At 49.5% G+C, this 19,000-nt stretch overlaps 1 protein-coding gene across 1 annotated transcript in view; it reads right to left on the bottom strand.

Moving 5' to 3' along the window:
* The window catches only part of LOC131285020 (uncharacterized), a 38,264-nt gene that overhangs the window by 1,314 nt on the left and 17,950 nt on the right, over positions 1-19,000 (bottom strand). Inside the window, exons 2-4 of the mRNA XM_058313880.1 lie at positions 1,101-1,460; positions 512-1,025; positions 275-436 (exon numbers count right to left, since the gene is read on the bottom strand). Of these exons, the coding sequence (XP_058169863.1) occupies positions 275-436; positions 512-1,025; positions 1,101-1,460 (1,036 nt within the window). The remainder of the gene's footprint in view (positions 1-274; positions 437-511; positions 1,026-1,100; positions 1,461-19,000) is intronic.

Below are 19,000 nucleotides of genomic sequence, written 5' to 3'. Positions count from 1 at the left end.
TTGGTTTGCGAAGCGTGTTAATTGAGCGGCGTAACGATTTGGAACCTCGGGAGAAAGGAACGCGTTTCGAAAGGGAAAAGTATTCACGCACGTTCGCACACGGAGCGAACTCATCTTCGGGTAGTAATGAACTAATGAAGCGCTTCGACATTAGGTAATTAATTATCCGCAAAGATGGAGTGAAAATTAAAGGAAGAGAAAGGAACACGAAAGCAAAACGGGCCACGGGAAGGAAGGTCCAAAGAAAAGGCCCAAAGCGGCCGGAAATAATTACCATTGCGTTTGGCTGTAGACGATGTACTTGTTGGAGTCGTGGTTGGTGTAGTTCTTGACGCACTTCATCGTGTACGTCTTGAAGGTGTTGTGATCTTTGTAGATGAGCTGATTCTGGCTCACGATCACGTGCTCCCACCGTCCGATCAGCCAGCTGGGAAAGCTGTCGAATGGAAACAAACAGATCGATTTTAGTATATTGATTCATCTCACTTTTAGCGGCTTTTTTACGACTTACCTGCAGTACTGGGTGACGGGACCGAACTCGAGCGGTATCGGGCGTAATGAGAGCACCTCGTGGTGGTACTCGTTGCCAATCCCGTTCCCATTGGTGTACCGGGAGTTCGGATGGCGTACGTACTGGCGTTCGATCGAGCGGCAGGTCGAGTCGCGGCTGAACGAGATCTCGATCTCCCCCGTGTGGGCATTCTCCGTGTAGGTGGCGCAGCGATACTTGGGTCCGAGGTGCGCTCCCTCGGTGGCCGTGCTGAGCAGCGCCAGGTAGTTCTGCCCTCCCGAGCCCTGCCAGTGGCCGAGACACTCGAACGTTACCTCCCGGTCGGGGAAGGCACAGTTCCGAAAGCGCAGATTGAGGGCCGCCCCGGACGGACAGTTGTCGACCGTGGATTGATCCGAGTCGCACTCGATGCCGTCGCCGTTGTCACTGCTGTCGACACTGTACGCCATCCGGTACCGGCCGTGGATGGGGCAGTACTCTTGACGTACTTCCGCGCCATCCCATTCGTTGTATTCTGCAGAAAAAAAACGAACTAAATTAGTACCACCTTCGATTCACCCTGAACCAAGCATCCGCTCCGAACACTTACTGTAGAGAATAATTTCGGTATGTTTCGCCTCGTTCAGCAGGTCGTCCTCGGTTAGACAGGAGGCGAGCGCTTTCTCCTCGTTCGTGTGACACTTGGAGATGTAGTCCTGGTCGGCGGCCAGCACCCGGAGCACGTTCTTTGAGACCAGCTTCAGGTGGAAGCACCGATAGCAGCTTGCCTCCTCCGTGCCGGTCATCAGGATGACGTTGTTGTCGCGCCGCTTGTGGCACATACCCCACAGCGGGATCGCGTTCTCGGTGATGTTGATCCGACTGTACCGCACCGCACCCTCCGCCGTGACGGTGTTCTGCGTCACGTATCCACCCTGGAATTCGAACGGGAAGTAGCAGGAGCCGGCACCTGGGGAGGGGAGAGAAAACGAACGGACGGACAATTAGTAACGGCGTTTGGGTTCACAATTTCCTCGCGTTTTCCGATCACTCCGTTGCGGAGAATGGGCAATTATTTGGTGAAGGATGCCAACCCCGGACCAACTCGAGGTCACCGGAGTGGAACGGTTCGGATGAAATGCATCCGATAGAGGAAGGTAGCCAAGTGTCGGCAAGTGGTTTCAAGTGTCTGCCGGTGGCTTACCGGAACCATGGGAACGTGTTGTACTTTCGTCGTGCCAATTTCATGGTCTGGAACGTCGTCGACTGTCGTCAAGGGAGGCGCCAGGAAAATGGAAGCGAGCAAAAGCACATTTACATCTCGTTGTGGATGGCGTTACGAGGGCAATTAGAGTGACGGAAGCGCAACGACCGAAGCGTTTCGGTAGGGTTTCGCGAGCAACGGGAGGACCCGGACCGGCAAAACCCTGCCAATCGCCCTGCAGTTGTGTTACAGCAGACAGACCCAGTGCTAACCGAAATGGAAAGGCTTCGAGGCATGCGCAGATACGGAACGAGTGCAGCACTCTTTGCGCGCGGCATAATCACCATCATCATCAACAGCGTTGGACAGTGGTGCCGCTTAAACCTGCTGCAACAAAAACTTGCCAACATGCCTACCGGCCGACAAACCGCCATGTGGCGTAAATGTGGTTCTTGATCTTGATCGTGAACATCGCGTCGAGGCCCGGCTACGGCCCTCCGCACTTCGGCATGTTTATTCTTGTATCTTTTTCCTTTCACCGTCCCATTCGGCCACCGGCCATGCGGTAACATGGTGCTACTAACGGTTCGCACTAATCCTAGTGATCGCGATCGCGTTCGATTCCGGCCATTCCGCCTCCGACGTACAACGCAACGTGCATCGGTAACGGTACTAATGCGTTACGATTTATGGGCCCTCGGACTGGATCCCGGTTCGGCGCACCAGAGATGCGTCGGAGATTCCGGTCCGACCCAGTACGGTGGGGTCTCGCCCCCCTACACACACGCCAATTCCCACAGGCGTCGTCGAAAGTAAGAGGCAAGTGCTCGCGAAACGAGCGTTTTTAATTAAATCAACTTCGCGGACAGGGCGAACTGGTACAAAACGAAGCGGGAAAAAGAACTACATCGACCGTAAAACGGTTACTACACGGAATTGGGGCTCCTTGGGAGCGCATTGAGCTCGAAAGGGGGGAGTCGTTGTTGCAGCAGATAAACAAAAAAAAATGAAATAAACGTTTCTACACCCGCTAAACGGAGGGAATCCGCGCATGGGAACGTCCGCGATAATCGAAACTGCATCAGATGGCCGTGGACGCGCTTTGGGTTTCTTCTTCCACCCAGGTGAGTGCCATCGGCCATGTCGTGCCCGGTGGAGGAAGCCTTCGCACAGCACAATTTAATTACGGCCGTTTGCCTCCCCTAAAGCACTGTCATTAGGAAAGTGAGGCACGTTAGAAGCTGGATGGTCGTTTTTCTTGCGGGCAAAATATGATCCTATAATTTATCCCCCGAGTTGCTGGCGCGGATTTTCAATAAACCCCTCCTGGATCTCCAAAGTGTCCCTTTCGCAGACACACTAGCTGTTGTGCCTGTGTGTGAGAACAATGATTGGAAAACCCGTAGCCGTTCCTATGGGGACGTGAGCTTTGTTATTAAGCATTCGTCACAGAGAGATTTATGTCTTCTTTATCGGGCCGTAGCTATCGATCGCACGCTGCTTATTTCATCTAGGGTATATGGGGCACGGCGAGAAACAATCGATAGTTGGCAAATAGTATAAACGGATGGGATGTCTTTCGGTGTTCGGAGTTCGGAAAGTCTAGGCTTTCGCATTTCCTTTCAGATGGGCTTTCATCGCCTGGGACACGTTGGAGCGTCTCCATCCCGTTTCGCTCGATCGATCGATGACTAATCCTTTCGCCCCGCCAATTATAAGCTTCCCATTTGGGCGAAACAATAATTCACCCATCTCGATGCAACGCTTCACCGGGGAGACGTTCGTGCGACTCGTCTGGGATCTTCTCTGCCCTCTGAGTCGACCGAGGGGTGTGTACATGTACCCAACACCTTCGCCCTGTCACGTGGTGTGACGGGTTCTGCGTAGGAGTTCGGAATGTGAAGGCGTCCTCCAAAGAGTCTGCACGAGTCCCAGGTTCTTGCGACCGGCGTCATACGTCTCTCAATCTCTGCGCTTTCGTTCGTTCGTGGCTGCAAATGGCATCGGCATTGGGATGTGGGCCGCTTCAATAAACAAGCGATGTTCTCGATGACGATCGTGCGCATTCGAGGGCCCATGGTTTGGCGAGGAGTGTGAGTGTGTGTATGTGTGAAAGGATGGGAGGAAACCGAATTTCATGTTCCGAACGGGAATGGAACGACCGTAGAATGGGATCGGGCTTGAGTGCGACCAGAAACGCATGTGGAATGTCTTGCGTAGGCGCGCGCGCGCGCCTGGAACCGGATCGTGCCTCGTCTCAGCGGGACGACGGTGCATCGTGAGGGCGAAGGATACCGCGTCTCGGACGGGGTGGTGGTACTCTGGTATCGTGCTTCTTCCGTGTCGGAATTCGACGGCAACAACAGAGTGGAGTGGAGTCGTTTGTTTTTCGTTCCCTTTTTTACACTCCGAACACACAACAATATTACCGCTTGGGATCGTACTGTCCGTGTATGGTTGGCACGAGGGAGACGTCACCGGCACCGCGGTACACCTCAGATAAAGCCGATGTCGAACCGGCGACGACGGACGGTTCCGGGGCGAAAGCTCACTCTGCATACGCATCCACCCCCGAGAGCGATCATTGTCGCATGATAAGCCCTTCGGGGCGATGTACACACACACACACACACACAAGACATGACGACGGAATTGTTTGCCCTTACATAGCCGGGGTAATGGGTTCAACTTTGGGAGACGTGCTCGCGCGCGCGTCGGATCAAACGATAAGCGAACGAGACCGCCGGGAAATCGTAAAGGAAAGCCGCGCAGTTGGTGGTCCCGTGAGAGAGTTGGTCGAGTCACTTCCCTCCACGGTCGGACGATAAATTAGCGGTTGTCAATTGGCTGTGAGTGTCACGTAGGACCTCGTCCCTGTGATACTTTATGGTTGAACATTATAAACCAACGGTTATCATCTACTTCCACGCGTCGAAATACACTCTAGTGATAATGACAAACGAAGCTGAGGAAATATTTCTTGATTTCTTCCAACTCTAGGTGGAGATCAACTTCAAGATCAAGAAGAGTTTCCCCCGGGGGCAACTCATCCCATCCCGGAAGCCGGCTGACTCATTGACATATTTTATGGTGCAAAATTTGCGCGATCGTACGCGCTCCCATCGTTAGCCCCGACGGCCCCGGTCGAACCTTGGGAAACGGAATTAATTTCCGGTAGTATAAATATATACTGCTACCTCCGGGCGGGGATGGGAAAAGCAAATGGGATTGAATCGGAAAACTGTCCGGCAAAAGTCTCACCGCGCGCGCGGAGTTCGCAGGTTGATTGACCAAAAATATATTTTTATGGATGAAACTGTCCCGGGACCGGGGAAGCCATCCATCGTGTGGCCCTTTCTTTTCTTTTCGTTCGCTGTTTTTTCTTTACCTTTCCCGGGGGCCCCGGGTGGGGAGGAAATCGGCGTAACGGTGAAAATTAAGGCGAGAAGAAATTCACGCAGGAAACATCTTTAAGCACCCCTCCCCGATGACTAATGATGGACCGGTTTGGGGTGCGAAAAATAATTGCCATCATTTTCGGGAGCTTCTGGCGGGAAGGAGATTAGTGATGCTTTGCCCTAATAAACCGGAGGATAGCCTTTTCTCTTCTTCGGAGGTACATCTTCTCGGGAATCGATGCTGTTTTGTGACCGTTTTCCTTTCACAACCGGGAAATCCCAAGACACGCCACGTTGGACAACGTTGTTTGCAGCAGATTTATGCAACCTAGTTTCACTAGAGAGGAAAATCTCTTTCCCCGTGGGTAAAGAGTGAGAAAAGGATTAAAGTAGTGTGAAAAGCATGCAAACATTTGTTTCCTTCAGGGTCCGACCATTACCTTCCCCGGCGTGTTCTACCAAGGGTGAACTAATAGTGTACAAAGTAACAACCATTGCGGCACGGTTTGACGCTTGACCGATTTGGGAGCGAATCGAAAGAAAAAAAGAGCGCATAGGAAAAGCGGAAGAAAGCAAATCAACAATATGAAACCATACGGCCGTCCGCTGGGCTGTGACTTGTTGTTTGATTTGCCGCCGTCTGTCCCTACCGCCCGACCAAAGACTACCGCCAGGGGTTGGGCCCTCGGGCAAGATGCTCGTACGATTGTGTGTCCGAGCGAGATTACTCCACTTGGTTGGTGGTCTACCGGTCGGCGCCGCTGATCGGCGATCAACTGGAAAATGATCAACGGTTTATTTTCCGTCCACTTGTCTTCCTTGGTTTTTTTTTTGTTTTCATTGTGATTTTGTTTTCCTGTTTCAATTTCGAGCTACAGGTGGTGAAGTGAAAAGCGCGTGGAAACGAGGAAAAGAAAAATAAATCCACAGCAAACCCTACGATGCGGTCAAACTGTCGCCACAGTTGTTGTGGTCCCTGCCATCAAAACAACAGCGAAATCGGTTTGTGTCCCGGGGTAAAACACTATGGAGATGAAATTAACCAATCATTCTTGTGCATTTTTGTGCAGAGCCGTCCCAGAGCTCCTTCCCCGTCCGATGCATTCAGAAGCTTTTCGAAAGGCGTATTTCCCCGCCCGGGAATGACCTTCTTTCGTTTACTCGGGCATTCCGAGTTTTCCACGGTCGCGTTGTCGACGCCATTGCTTCGAAAACCGTCACCTTGGAGAGAAGGGGAGAGGCCCAATGAGGTGGGAACAGGGGTGCTAGCAAGAGAAGCAAGTAGAGCGGTCCAGTGCTAAATAAATGCAGACCGAACGCTTTGTTTTCTCGTTAATATATCTTTCGTTACAGTTTACTTTCCCGCGAGGGGCGATTTTTCCTTCCCGCTGCCTTTCTTCTCAAAACCCGCGGACAGATGCGGTGGTAGTTGTGGTGATTATTCGGTGGCCCACCAACCATCGTCCTGCACCTGGCCCTTTGCTGCGGCGTTGCCACCTGCCGTTGAGGTGATTTTAAAAAAAAAGTGTATGTCCGATTCCAGGCTGCATTTTCTCGCTCGCCGATGCAACAGCTGCGCTCGCGCGATCCTCTGGGAAAGATCCCGGTGATTTCCCGGGCCCCGGTGTTGTCAACAGCCCCCAAGCGGGACACCGTGCAAAGCGGTCCACCAAGGCAATTGTTGCCTTCCTGCTGAAGCACTTTTAATGCATTATAAGCCCATGGTAACCGACGGTTCGGATGGCGCAACCGAAAGGCAACATGAAAAGCAAGAGCAGCGTAAGGAACCCGAGCAGAAAATCATCCCTCGCGGACAGAAGTGGCAAAATAATGCCAGCGGAACCCCGTCATCATCTTTCGCGAAACCGTCGCCGGTGCTTTAAGCCGTGCATTTACTTTCCTGCGTCGCGGTGTGCATTAAACATTCATTTGCGTTTTTTTTTTTACTTTTTTCTGTTTTCCTTACTCACAAACATCTGTGTCGCATCAACTACCCTCCCTCTTTCCCTCCCCCGTTCCGAGGTTGGTTGCGAGGGTGACTTCTTACCCATCTGCCACCGGGTGTACGGGGGACTGTTGCTTTGGTTTTTCCCTACTTAAGATTTCCTGTGTCTCACCCACCTCCCTTTTGCGACGGGGGAGGGCAACCAGGTTGGGGTGTTTTATTTTCCACGCTTTTGCTGCAAGCGCTTTCAATCTCGGTGCAATGAGACACAAGTACACCGGCGAGAGATCTTACCCGATGGGGTTAATGTTCGTAAGAGCTAAGCTTTATGACGACGTGCAATTCCACTCCGAATTGTGAAATGGCGCTCTGTTTTTGGGTGGGAAATTTTCCGCCGGGCTCAAAAGCGTGTCCGTAAACTTATAAAAATCACAAATCAAGCGAACGGTAATGCTTTTTGGCTTTGCATAATTGTTCACCTAGTGTTGGGTGTACCATTTTGTTAGTTTTTTCCATCTGGGATTGAATAATATTTTTTTTTGAGGTTGAATTGTTGTTCCAGAAAATGGGAATTTATTGCTCGTAGCGTTGCTTTGAAATTGTTTATAATTTCATGTCCAATGCTGCTGATATGAGTTTTCCAGTGTGTCTCTTTTCAACCTCTTTTAAATGTTCGTTTATTGGTTCTAATGTATTACACTGTGTTGAATGCAAGAAAAACGACCAGCATGAGTTGTTACCGTAATAGAAATTAAATTAAAAATAATATGCAATGAAAAATGTCATTGGGAACAGTAAAGAGATTCTAGGATATGAGTTTATTGTAGAGTATAATATTGTATAATTCCGATTCACTTTTATGAATCTGACTGATTCTTTGCATCGTTGTGATTAATGAATCTTGTAATAAGAACTTATGAATCCTGTAAGATTCATGAATGTTTAAAGAACAGACAACTAAAGACCAAAACATAGATAGAAATATCCTTTTTTTGTTTTTGGTCGAATGATCCCCGTCAATGGAAGAATCATCAAGATTCGTGAAAAATCTATGAAAGATTCATTAAGGTGTCATAAGATTCATCAAAGTTTGAAGATTCGAATCGCAAAAGATTAATTCATCAATTTGAATGAATCTAAGGTTATAGATTCATATGAATGAATCTCGCCTAAAGATTCATTAAGCACAACACTAGTTTATTGTGTAAATAAATGAACATAAAAATCTCAGCTGTACTTTAAAATGTTTTTGCGAGCCTTTGGATAAAACTATTGTAGAATGGAAACTAATTTTCATGATTTCTTTTCGTGTACCAACTTACGAAATGGAACACCTCAACGAACAGTTTACGTCAGTAATTTTTCGCGAAAAAGAAGCTACTTCCTCGGTGGGAAGATGGTTGCAATTTTCTTAACTTCGTTCCCCATCGGCTCCAGCAAATGGGACAAATTGCACAAGTGGCTGATTTTGTGGCTCGATCCGATTCGATCCGCCAAGCGGTGGTTCCGCTCCAGATGCGGATGGTATTAGTTAGGAGATTGGCCCGTGTGCTAGATATTAGTAACAGTCGGTTAAACGTCTTCCTCACTCACAGAAGCGTTATAACCACTTCCTCGTCAGCTCGATCGTGGCTTCGATTGTTGCCGAAGGTTTTTGTTGATGTTGAAGCTGATCCGCACAGAAAAGGTAGTTGGATATTTTGTATTTTTTTTTTCTGTTTAAGCTGAGGACCGCTTCACTTTTATTCTCCTCGGTCGAGGCCAAAGGATAGGGATTTCAACCCATCCTCATCCCAGTGCCACTAAATTCCTACCCGCTACCCTACGGGCATTTTCGGTTTCATTCATAAATCGTTAGCACACAAACACGAAGCGTAAAAGGAAACCTTTTCGACCTGTTCGCAACGGGGGGAAAAGGTGGTTGCAGAACTTGACCCTCGGCCGGGGAAGGCATGGAAGGAAATGCATATCAAAAATCGTACCTTTCCACCCGGTGAGTAGATAGTTCGACGAATCTCATTTCGACGAGCCACATTCCGGCTCGGGAGGAAGGAATAAGAAGATACAATTCTAGGGCTGAGCTCTGGAGGTCGTTTTGAATGTTTGGTTGTGTTTGGCCAGTGCCATACGGATCTGCGCAGTCATCAACAAACGTTGGGGGAAGTACGGGTTGGATGGAGGCCGGCCTGGAGGAACTGCAGCTCAAAAGGCTCGTAGAGAAACCGATTTCACAACGCATTAACGCCGGAGTTTTTAGCCTCCCGAAGGCCTAGGAATTTGTGGTTTCTCTTCCAAATTTTCTCTTTCATTTCCTTTTCCCTGTGCCCCTGCCCGAGGACTTCTGTGCACACGCACACGTGCATAAACAGGAGATTAGTTTCCAAAATCGATTTGACGATCGGGAAACGTTCACCACAATCGAAACATTAGGGGAAGACGTTTAGGAAGGAAATGTTCAATAGCATCCATATGATATCGCACCGGAAATACCATCTTCTTACTCTCAGACAGTCGATGTCGGAGGTGAGGTAACGACGACCCTGAGGAATACACCCAATTTGACCCTGGCCGCTCGGGCTCGTTTCATTAACGGAGAGCTGCTTTTCGGGAATAATATCTTAATTTCTGACCCGCTGCTGCACCAGGGTCGTTGAGAGTTGTTTTAGGACTGGAATGCTGTTTCGAAGCAAACGGAAGTGGCGTGTACCGCCGAAAAGGAAGTCACGAAAGTACCTGTCGAACGGGGCAATTAACGCCGGTCTCCGTTTTCTTCCAGAAGGGGAAGCAATCCGAGTGTTTCTGGACTCCGGCGTTCGGCAGAGTTGTGTGTGTGTGATCGTAAACGCGAAACGCCAACGTTTAAACGCGCTTGAGACAGGGTGAACCGAGTCCGATAAAAGTTACCGCCGGTTAGCCATCATCTCCGCGCTAACCAGTAATTAGATCGATTGGGTCCCTCGGGAAGACATGAACCTTTTTTTTGACCTCTTGGCATTTAGACGCAATGGAATGGAATGATCTTTTTCCTTCCCTGCGTCAAACGCCAGGCGTTTTGGCCGGTGGATAATGATACGAGGAAGAAATTGGATGTCTCTGTTGGTGGTTTTGTTGTGTTGGCGCACCGAAAGTAAAACCGAACCGGTCCTGGAAGTCGAAGGCTCGCCGCCGGACACCTTCTGGTGCCGCCAAGTCCCGGTGCCGGGGTTTGCTTTGTTCCCTGTAATTATATAGCGAATTGCCGCTCCGGGTCCGTTTGACCATCCTCCAATCCCCACTACGGTCCGGGGACCACACAACTCATACCAAAGCTAAGGACTTTTGGGACTCCCTATATATCCGCACAGGTCACAGGCATATATCCGCAAGGATCCAGAAACAGGTTTGTGTGTGGTATTTTGCGATTCCACTCCGGCTAATTTTGTTTTCCCCTTGTCCCTTCCCCTTTCCATTCTTTGCTATTATTTTGGGGGAAACTAGCCAATTATGTCAGCCAGCGAAAAGCTAGACCATTTTCTGCGCGTGATTATCCGATCCGATCGAAAACCACTCCAATCACGGGGAGCAAGAGCCGGCCTCCTAGTTAACCTCCAAAATCTACAATCGATCTATAGCCTCCCGCCACCCCCTCTCACCCCATTACCGCCATTGAGATCCGGGATAGTACAATTTTATCGCCCCGACCGGAAACAAAGTGCATTCCGGCGCTAATGAGCCAAACTTGATTGTGGCCGTATTTGGCTGTGGGGTTAAAGTTTTCCCTCCCTTTCACTCGCTCATAGGGAGGGGTAGTTTTTATTGTTTATTTTTGTTAAAGTTTTACCTTCTCTTTCGATTTTGCCTTATTTAATGATTTAACCCGAAACCATATCGCGTGTGTGGTTTTCCGTTTTCGTTCGTTATGCGTCCGCGAGTTCGTGCGCTTCGTTCGATGCGCGTCCGTTCAGTGAACTCGACCTTCTTCCGAATTTATTGATGGTTCATCGAGTTGTCAAGTCGGAGCCGGGTCCAACTGCCCAAATGCAAATGGAATCCCATTTGTCACACAGAAAAAGGGAACCACGCGTTTTCTGCTATCGGAAGCGGTTTTCGTACAACTGGCCCATTTTTGGATTTTGCCACCATTCATTTTTTTTTTATTTCCCTATCCGAGACACACAAACACCTGTGTGTACAATGGTGAGGATCGGTTTTTATGTTTGTACGTTCCGTATGAATTTTGGCCTGCCGGCATTTTGCAGAAATGAGGCGATTTTTTCTCCCAATGTCCGTTCGAAAATGCTTGCTAATTTAAAAGCATTTAAGTCCGTTTTTTCGACACTGTGCGACACACCTTTGCCATAATTGAAAATTTTGGCGTGAAAGATGGTGGGAATAGGGAAAAATAAAATCAACCTATAGCCAAAAGTACCTACCGGGGGGGAGGTAAAAAAAACACCTCCACTTCGTTCAGTTGGATGATGAAAATGGTGTTCACGTAAGCTTGCGCCAGTTTTACGCGATTGCCCAAAACGTGTTGGCAAATTTGCACACATTTTCGTTTCTTCGCTGCCCGTGGACGGTTTTCCATTTCGGGGGGGCGCTCGTATTACGATGGCGGCGTTTATGATGAATGAATTTGTGACTCGTGTGTTTCTCCGTTTCAAACCCCAGAAGTACCCTTTCTGGAGGGGTGCGTTATTTCCCGCCAGCTGCAGGGTGAACCACTTGTTAAACGGCTTTTAATTGACCGTTGGGTTGAAAAACAAAACAAAAAAGAAAATCTACAGCCTACCTATTTTCGAGGAATTACCCACCAACTTTCATCCGATCCAGTTCAACAGTTTATGTTGGGGCAATAGTTGGAAGAAAAGTATTTTTCCAACGGGGCCATTAGTTCCATGTCCCGTCCGGGCCGGGCGACGGTTTAAGAATTTAATTAAATTTGCTTGTTCTGCAAATTAACGACGCCGTCCCGTGGTCGGCCGGAGGGGACGGGGAAAAAGAGGCGAGATCGAGATTTTCCTCATCCGGAGCGCACATACCGTTCCCCTTTCTGGATCTTTGGATCGGATCTATCTCATTCGGAACGATCGTGAAGCGCTTACGTACAATTTGAAAGATCCAAATCGACTTCCATTGATGCCGAACCGGAGTGGCCCGGTGCTGGCGGACTTCTCGTTTCCTAAATTGGACCAATTGGATACGCTTGCGCGGGAAAAACGGTGGCCCCTTGTGCACGTAAAGTTGACCAAGGGTACGACGGGAAGAGAGGGGGAAATAATTTAAACTACCCAAAAACACACTCGCCTTCTTGCGAGGAAGAAAAATAAAATCAAACCGCTTACTTTCCACCAACGGACCAAGTTTGGGCGTTGTAAATTACTCTCTTTCCACGGCCAGGCACTACATTTCAGTAGATCATCCAATTTTCGAGCGAATCTAATGCGTCGAAGATGTTCATGTACACTGCCGGGTGGGTTTTGCTTTCTTTCGTCTATTTCTTTTGCTTCGTTCCCGGTTCCATGTTGCGCTTCTCTCGCGGAGCCGCCGAACCCACCACGGGTGGAATCATTAGCAATCGATCGTGTCTATCGGCTTGCAAATCCCGCCATCCTTTTCCCGTCTCGTTGTTGGAGCATCAGCTCGAACATGCTCCACAGCAGAAGCTTATGTCGTGTAAAAGGGGCGCGAGTGCAAACAATTGTGTTGTGCGGTGAAACGGCAAAACACGCCGAAGAGTCGCTTTTTCAGCAGGATTATCTCGAAATGGGCAGTGGAACATGTTTCATGTTTTCGGTCCCCCCCCCCTTGCCATCTCGAGTCCGAGATGTCATTTTCGTCAAGATCCCAAAAATCCAATTGTCATGTATCCCGGAGGTGGGGTTTTTGGGTAAGCCGACGAGACGACGAAAATCCTTCCCAAAAAAATAAAGCAAAACCCGAGCACTTCGATCTAAAAGCAAAGTTGAAGAAGAAGGAGAGCGAGGGAGAGAGAAAGAATTTTCCCTGCCTCTCGAAGGGTTGCGCGCTCGCCTCGCGGGTCGACGAATAAATGTTTATTGTGATACGATTAATTTTAATTTGATGTTAGATTTAAGTGAGCAGATTAGAATCATCAATCACGCCAGACGAAAGTGTCGAGCCCGCGCGTCGATCTCTTCCGAGATGGCTTTCCCGCTTCGGTTCAGTGGGTTTCGGTTGATCGGTGGCTTCGTTCGCTTCGAACCGAAAGCCGGTTAGCGGACTGTCCTAAGCCATCCACCACGACACCATCGAGCGTCCCTGGAAAGCCCGCTCGCAAAGCCACACTCTCACTCTGCAGCTCCGCCGTCCCGGAGGTCTTGCTCGAGACAGCTCCAGATCTAATCTGGGGCCGGGTTTCGAACGGCAACGACAACCAGCGTGGCCTAGCGGTGGTTCCGAATATGGCTGGTGGCCCCCTTCGTCGGGAGCAAGCATTCGCGAGCATTCCAGGGTGAGCGCGATTGCGATCGCGACAACGTTAGAAACAACCGGTTCACCGGTTCGCGATGTTTGAGATCCCATAACTGTTGGCCAGGGCCGATGTACAATGATCACCCAGCGTTCGATTCCTAGGCCTGCGCAAAAACACAGTCCGCCCTGATCCGCCGGCTGGTGAAAGGCGGGTGTGACCATTTTTGGGCTCGCCCAGAACACTTGCCAGCGGGTGGAAAGCGTTCCCGTGTCACGTTCCCATCGCGATGCTCTGGGGGTCCGAAAATGAGAAAATCAATATCCGGCCTTTGCCCGAAGTGGGGGAAGATTGGTCGGCGCAACGCAATCGACATGTGCACCGTACCAGCTTTTCCTGATTGGCTGAGAGCTCTCCCTCGCGAAGGCTTCATTAGCCGCGCACGGCCTAATGGAGTTGGAAAATGAACAATTAAATCATTCGGCGATCACCGGGTAGGCATCGATCCCCGAGCGCGGGGATGGGAAAGCACGAGCCGCAGGAAGTGAGCCCGAGAGGAAATCCATATCCATCCATTCCCCATTTGGACTGGAAACACTGTGCCCGCTTCCCTGGCCAGCTGGCCCGGAATCGGTTCTTTACCCACCAGACGACCAACGCAAAGATTGCGTGCATGGTTTCCTCCGTATGAAATAATTACCACCCGTCTGCCGAACGGGAACGATCCGTGTGCGTCAGGTTTTGGTGCTCTCCATTTCTCGAAACCACATCATTTGGAGTGGAGAAATCAGAACACGGCCGAAACCCGGCGTCGGCGTCGAGATGATTTGTGGCGCTGAAAGCTCATCCGGCCAGCTAGTTAAGTATTTCTTCTGCCTTTTGCTCCTGCTTCAATTTCGTTTCTCCGCCGGTAAATTGGATCGGTTTCAGAAATGGGTTCATCTGGCGAGCTGATCCTCGCATGAGAAGGAAAAAATTTACGCAGCATCTACACGAGAGCACGGTCAGCTCCAAGGTCAACCGTTGGTTCTAATTTACTACCATGTATGGACGCAGTCCGCGGTTTTACAATCGCACAGGACACAAGACGTCCGATTCCTAATGAAGACATCGTTTGGGTGAAATAAAATGAATTTTTATCGCCTCGCCTAAGACAAGACCTCGCGTCTTGAATGCTCTTTCCTTGTTTTCCTCCTCACTTTTTGTTCATTTTTCTTTCCCTTCCAATGAATCACGGTGTGTGACGATCGATCCGCAACAAGACTGTTCGGTCTCGGATCGAAACTCTTCGCCTCGCTCGAAAGAAGGAAGCATCTTAATCCTCCCCGCCTCAGAACAGACGTCAGAAAACACCGTTTACGGCTTAGCGTATCGAGCCTTCGATCGAGCTTTTTAGATTTTCTCGTTCGTTCCTCCGCACTCACAACCCCCGGCACAATCCACCCGGTTCTGGAGGCCCCATTCCGTAACCTTATGGAGGCTTAGGTATGCGAGACACACTTCGATCGATCTTCGAGTCGTTCCATTGTCGTGCGCGTTCCCCTTCGTTGCGAGCGAAGCATTGGGAATATTTTTTAATTATATGCTTCGATGGCCAGTAATAGAATTAAATGGTAAGCGTATGTATTTCCGCCCGGCGTTCCATTCGGAGACCGTCGGGGGCGGAAACCTTCCCTTCGGAGCGTACGGTCACGGACCGCGGCGTGACTAATCCCCGGGGTGGCCTGGGGTTTCGTTCGATTTCGATGTACGTTGGTTGCCAAAAACGGGATTCCGAGCCTCGCGATCGCGTAATGTGAACATTTTGTTTATGTGTTGTCTATTTCTATCCTTTGCTCTCAGCGACGACTTAGGGTTTCCCCTTCTTGAGCTGGTTCTATTTGGAAGTCGTAATGCCTTCGGGGTGCTGGTCCTGAACCTTTTCCGATCCGGAGCAAACGTTACTCCCAAAATCGTAAAGTCCTCTGAACCACCCCGCGTTCCGTCTCACTCCAGCGGAACATTCCACCGATCGCGATCGGGATTCGGAATTCGATTCCAAATGGTTGCTGGCGAAACGTAACAATACTGTGTTGCCTGCCCTCTCCTCGTTGGTGTGCTTTGTAGGCACGCGGCAAAACCCTTCTCTGTTTCCTGCTGGATGCCTCCCTTCCCCACTCTGGCTGGCGGCCGGATTTGGCGAATTAGATTAGATGAGTTGTATGTTTTGTGCACCGGAGCGTGGCGCAGGCAAAAATGCTTTCTTTTTCGGTGCAGCAAAGGCAGCATAGCCATTCATTCGCACACCCAATACATGTATGTTTGTGTGTGAGTGTATGTTAGTTCTCCCCGCCGCTCCGGATGCCAACGTATATTTCGTTTTATTTAACGTGGTTTTTATTCCACTCCGTGCTTTCTCTCGCATCGCTTCTCGTGGAAGCTGCGGTTGGGGAGCTGCATGTGCGAATGTGCGCCACAAGTGGGCCAGAGACACCAGGCCGCGGCCAAGGTTGGGAAAGGTAGCTTTCAGCCCACAAAACGACTTGCAAATGCCTTTTTCCATTCGCATCACCCCAAAGGGGGCGATGGTCGGGCGATGGCGAAACTATGCTGAATGCTGCTTGGTGTGCTGCCTGTTAATATGTTACATTTCTGGTTCGCTCGACGGGAAGCAATGTCGGCGCGCTCGTCCAAACGGCTCGTTGGCTGAGCGGAATTTCTGCTAGGGCGGTGGGCGTCGGTTGGTGGGTTGGTGGGTACATGTTTATTTATCGTTCGTACACCGACTCCGCCCGGGTGTCTACAAACGAACCGGCACCGGTCCGGATTTTCTCTCAACCTTCGCTGGGGAGTTTTTCTCCACTCGAAGGTTCCGCGGCAAGCCGTTTTCCGCCGCTGCTGGAGAAAAAATATAACACGAAGAAAAGACACGCCGGCAGATGCCAATACCAAGTGTGGTGGATGGAAGTAGTGTGGAAATGCAGCTGGACCGTACCAGAACGGAGTGTGGCGAAGGCGTGCTATTTAAAACAGTTTTTTTCGATACTGAAATTCTAAGCATATCTATGCAACCTTCTACAAATAGTGTGTAATTGCATTCGTTGCTTTATGCTTTAAAGACCGCTTTTCGCGTGTCGTTTTGTCGTTCTTTTCTGCTACATCAGCTTGTTGTTGAATACTTGGTCGAGAAGTCCGGAAAGTCAGAGGCAACAAGCAGTCGCGGTTGCTTTAGGTCCACTTTATGATATGTGAATCTGATAGGGTAACTTGGCGTTTAGTTCGTGGGTTACTTTGATGAAGAGAAGCAATTCTATTTCTTTTTATCTTTTCCCTTGCTAAAGAGTTTATCGTTGGTATGGAAACACATCACACTTTACCAGGAATCGTAAATGTTTATGATTGTCTACGCCCAGCATTGGCTTTTGAATGTTTTTGATGATAAATTAATAGGTTTTTTCAAGCTTTTCAACGAAATAGAAAATTCCAACGAAGTTTTGAATAATTTCATACTATCTGGGAAAATAGTTGACTTCATTAGCTTCCATCAGGATTTACAAGCCTGGATCTAAGATTTTCTTTGATTTCGCTTTAAAATGGCAAGAAATACTTTATTAAACTATCCGGGGTAATCCGTGAACGAAGGTTGTTTCCCTCTATTTTTCCTTTCCACATTCGTTTGCTCTTATTTCCCCCCGTTTTCCACCAACCTGGTCCGGTGGCAAATGTTGGCAAAGTTTTATTCCTTTCCCCGGAATTGCCCCGCCAACGAGGGTGAAGCTGCAGCGAAAGATTTATTTATCATTTCACTCCACCCCTGATGCATACCCCAACCCCCCATCCACCATCCACCCCGGGGAACGCTTTATCTCACGCTCGCGACCCTTTCATCTCTCGTTCGTTCGCCGGAGTCTTGGAAGTTGTCCGGAATTTCTTTTTCGCCCCGGCGCGTGGTACACCTCAGCCCCGGTGACGGCGGAACAGGTTCTCCGGTTTGTCCGTGCTCCTCTGGTAGGTTGATAATAACATTTTACGACCTACCGACCGTACACGCGCCGCCCCCCGTCGTCGCCTGCTTTTTTCCCGCTCGGCCAGATCGCGAAATGTGTAGCATCGGCGGCGTTTAAATAGCCGATTAAGGCCCCGTTCGGTTTGTTCTGGTTCTCGGCGGGCGATGGCACCGGGATGGCATGCACTGTTTTTTTTTGCCATACCCGGACGATCGTGTTTTTAGCTTTCGGTGGATTCTTTTCCACCGGAAGCACACCGGAGTGCACAAGATTAACGACTAGAGTGACCTCTCGTCGCCGTCTTTGGGGAGGGCGACGATCGAAACCGGACTGTGAGCCATTGTGTGGTTCCATTTTGCGTACCTTTCATTTCCCTACTGCCACCCTTTACCGTCACCACTCGGGGGATGGACTTTACGCACCGCACAGATCGTACTAGCCCTACGCCTTCCGGTGGCCTCTATTAAAGTTCGCTTTTCTGCTTCTCCAACGAACGCAGCTTCCTTTCGAGTGATGAATTTTCGCCGTAGAAACCTTACACTTTTTTCACGTTATACTGCTCGGGTAAAGAATCCGATTTTACGTTCACATCCTTCTCCCCGGCCTGGGAGGCGTTTTTTCTTCATTTGTTTTGCGCAAACCGATCTCGTGTTGCAGCGGTCTCATTTTCCAGTCAGTGCAGTTGCTAAAGCTCATCTCCCTGGTGCTTGGAAGGCGAAGATGGGTCTGTAGTTTTTTGTTTTATGGTAACGCTACCCAAGTGACAGTTGCGTAGCCGAAGCGGGGACAACTTCATAATATGAAGGAAAAAAGGAAACCTTCGTAAAAGAACCGTTCACTCTGATCCAAACAAACCCGCCTCGGTGGAAAAAGGGTTAGAATTTGCCCGCTGGTGTTCGGTTACATCCTGCTCGTCGCCCCGGCGTTCCGGCATTAAGTTACGGCCTCGGCAGCTCTCGGTATCGTCTTCGATGTGGTAAAGATTCTGTGGCGAAACAACTGCCTTTTTCTTCCGCTGCACGCTGGTAAGGTTTAGGGCGAAGTTTGTTTCGGGGCAACGATATGAAAATTGTCCAACGTTAGCTTATATTTGCAAGCGATGGGTCCATGGATTTATCGTCTAGGTTCGGGTGCGATTGGCTTAAGCATAAAAGTTATGTGTCTCGTATAGCACACCCATCGTGAAACATTTTTCGGGATGATATTATCAACTGGATTCCCTTTGACAACATTCTTCTCTCCTTTGCTTCTCGCAGAGCTGCCCAGGTTAGGTGCTAGAAGATGGAACTATTAGCCAGCAATGTGGAGGGCACTTCTCTTCAATTGGGCACCCCGAATCGGCGTTTGATAAAGTAGAGAGAAACAGCGGGCAGCAACAACAACCAAACCGAAGCGCTCCTTCAAATGCTGACGCCACCGATGACGCGACTTTTGCTGACGGCCGACATTTAAGAGGCAGCAAGACGACAACCCCTTCGCGATGGTGTATGGTTATTTAGCTCTTAAGATTTACTTGATGGACTTGGACTGGGAGAGTTTTTTCGTTCCTAGGTTGGAGTTTTCAA

This window comes from Anopheles ziemanni, chromosome 3 (assembly GCF_943734765.1).
Source record: "Anopheles ziemanni chromosome 3, idAnoZiCoDA_A2_x.2, whole genome shotgun sequence".
Lineage (NCBI taxonomy): Eukaryota > Metazoa > Arthropoda > Insecta > Diptera > Culicidae > Anopheles > Anopheles ziemanni.
The sequence above is the reverse complement of the archived record's forward strand: the minus strand, read 5'-3'. Positions and strand labels throughout refer to the sequence as shown.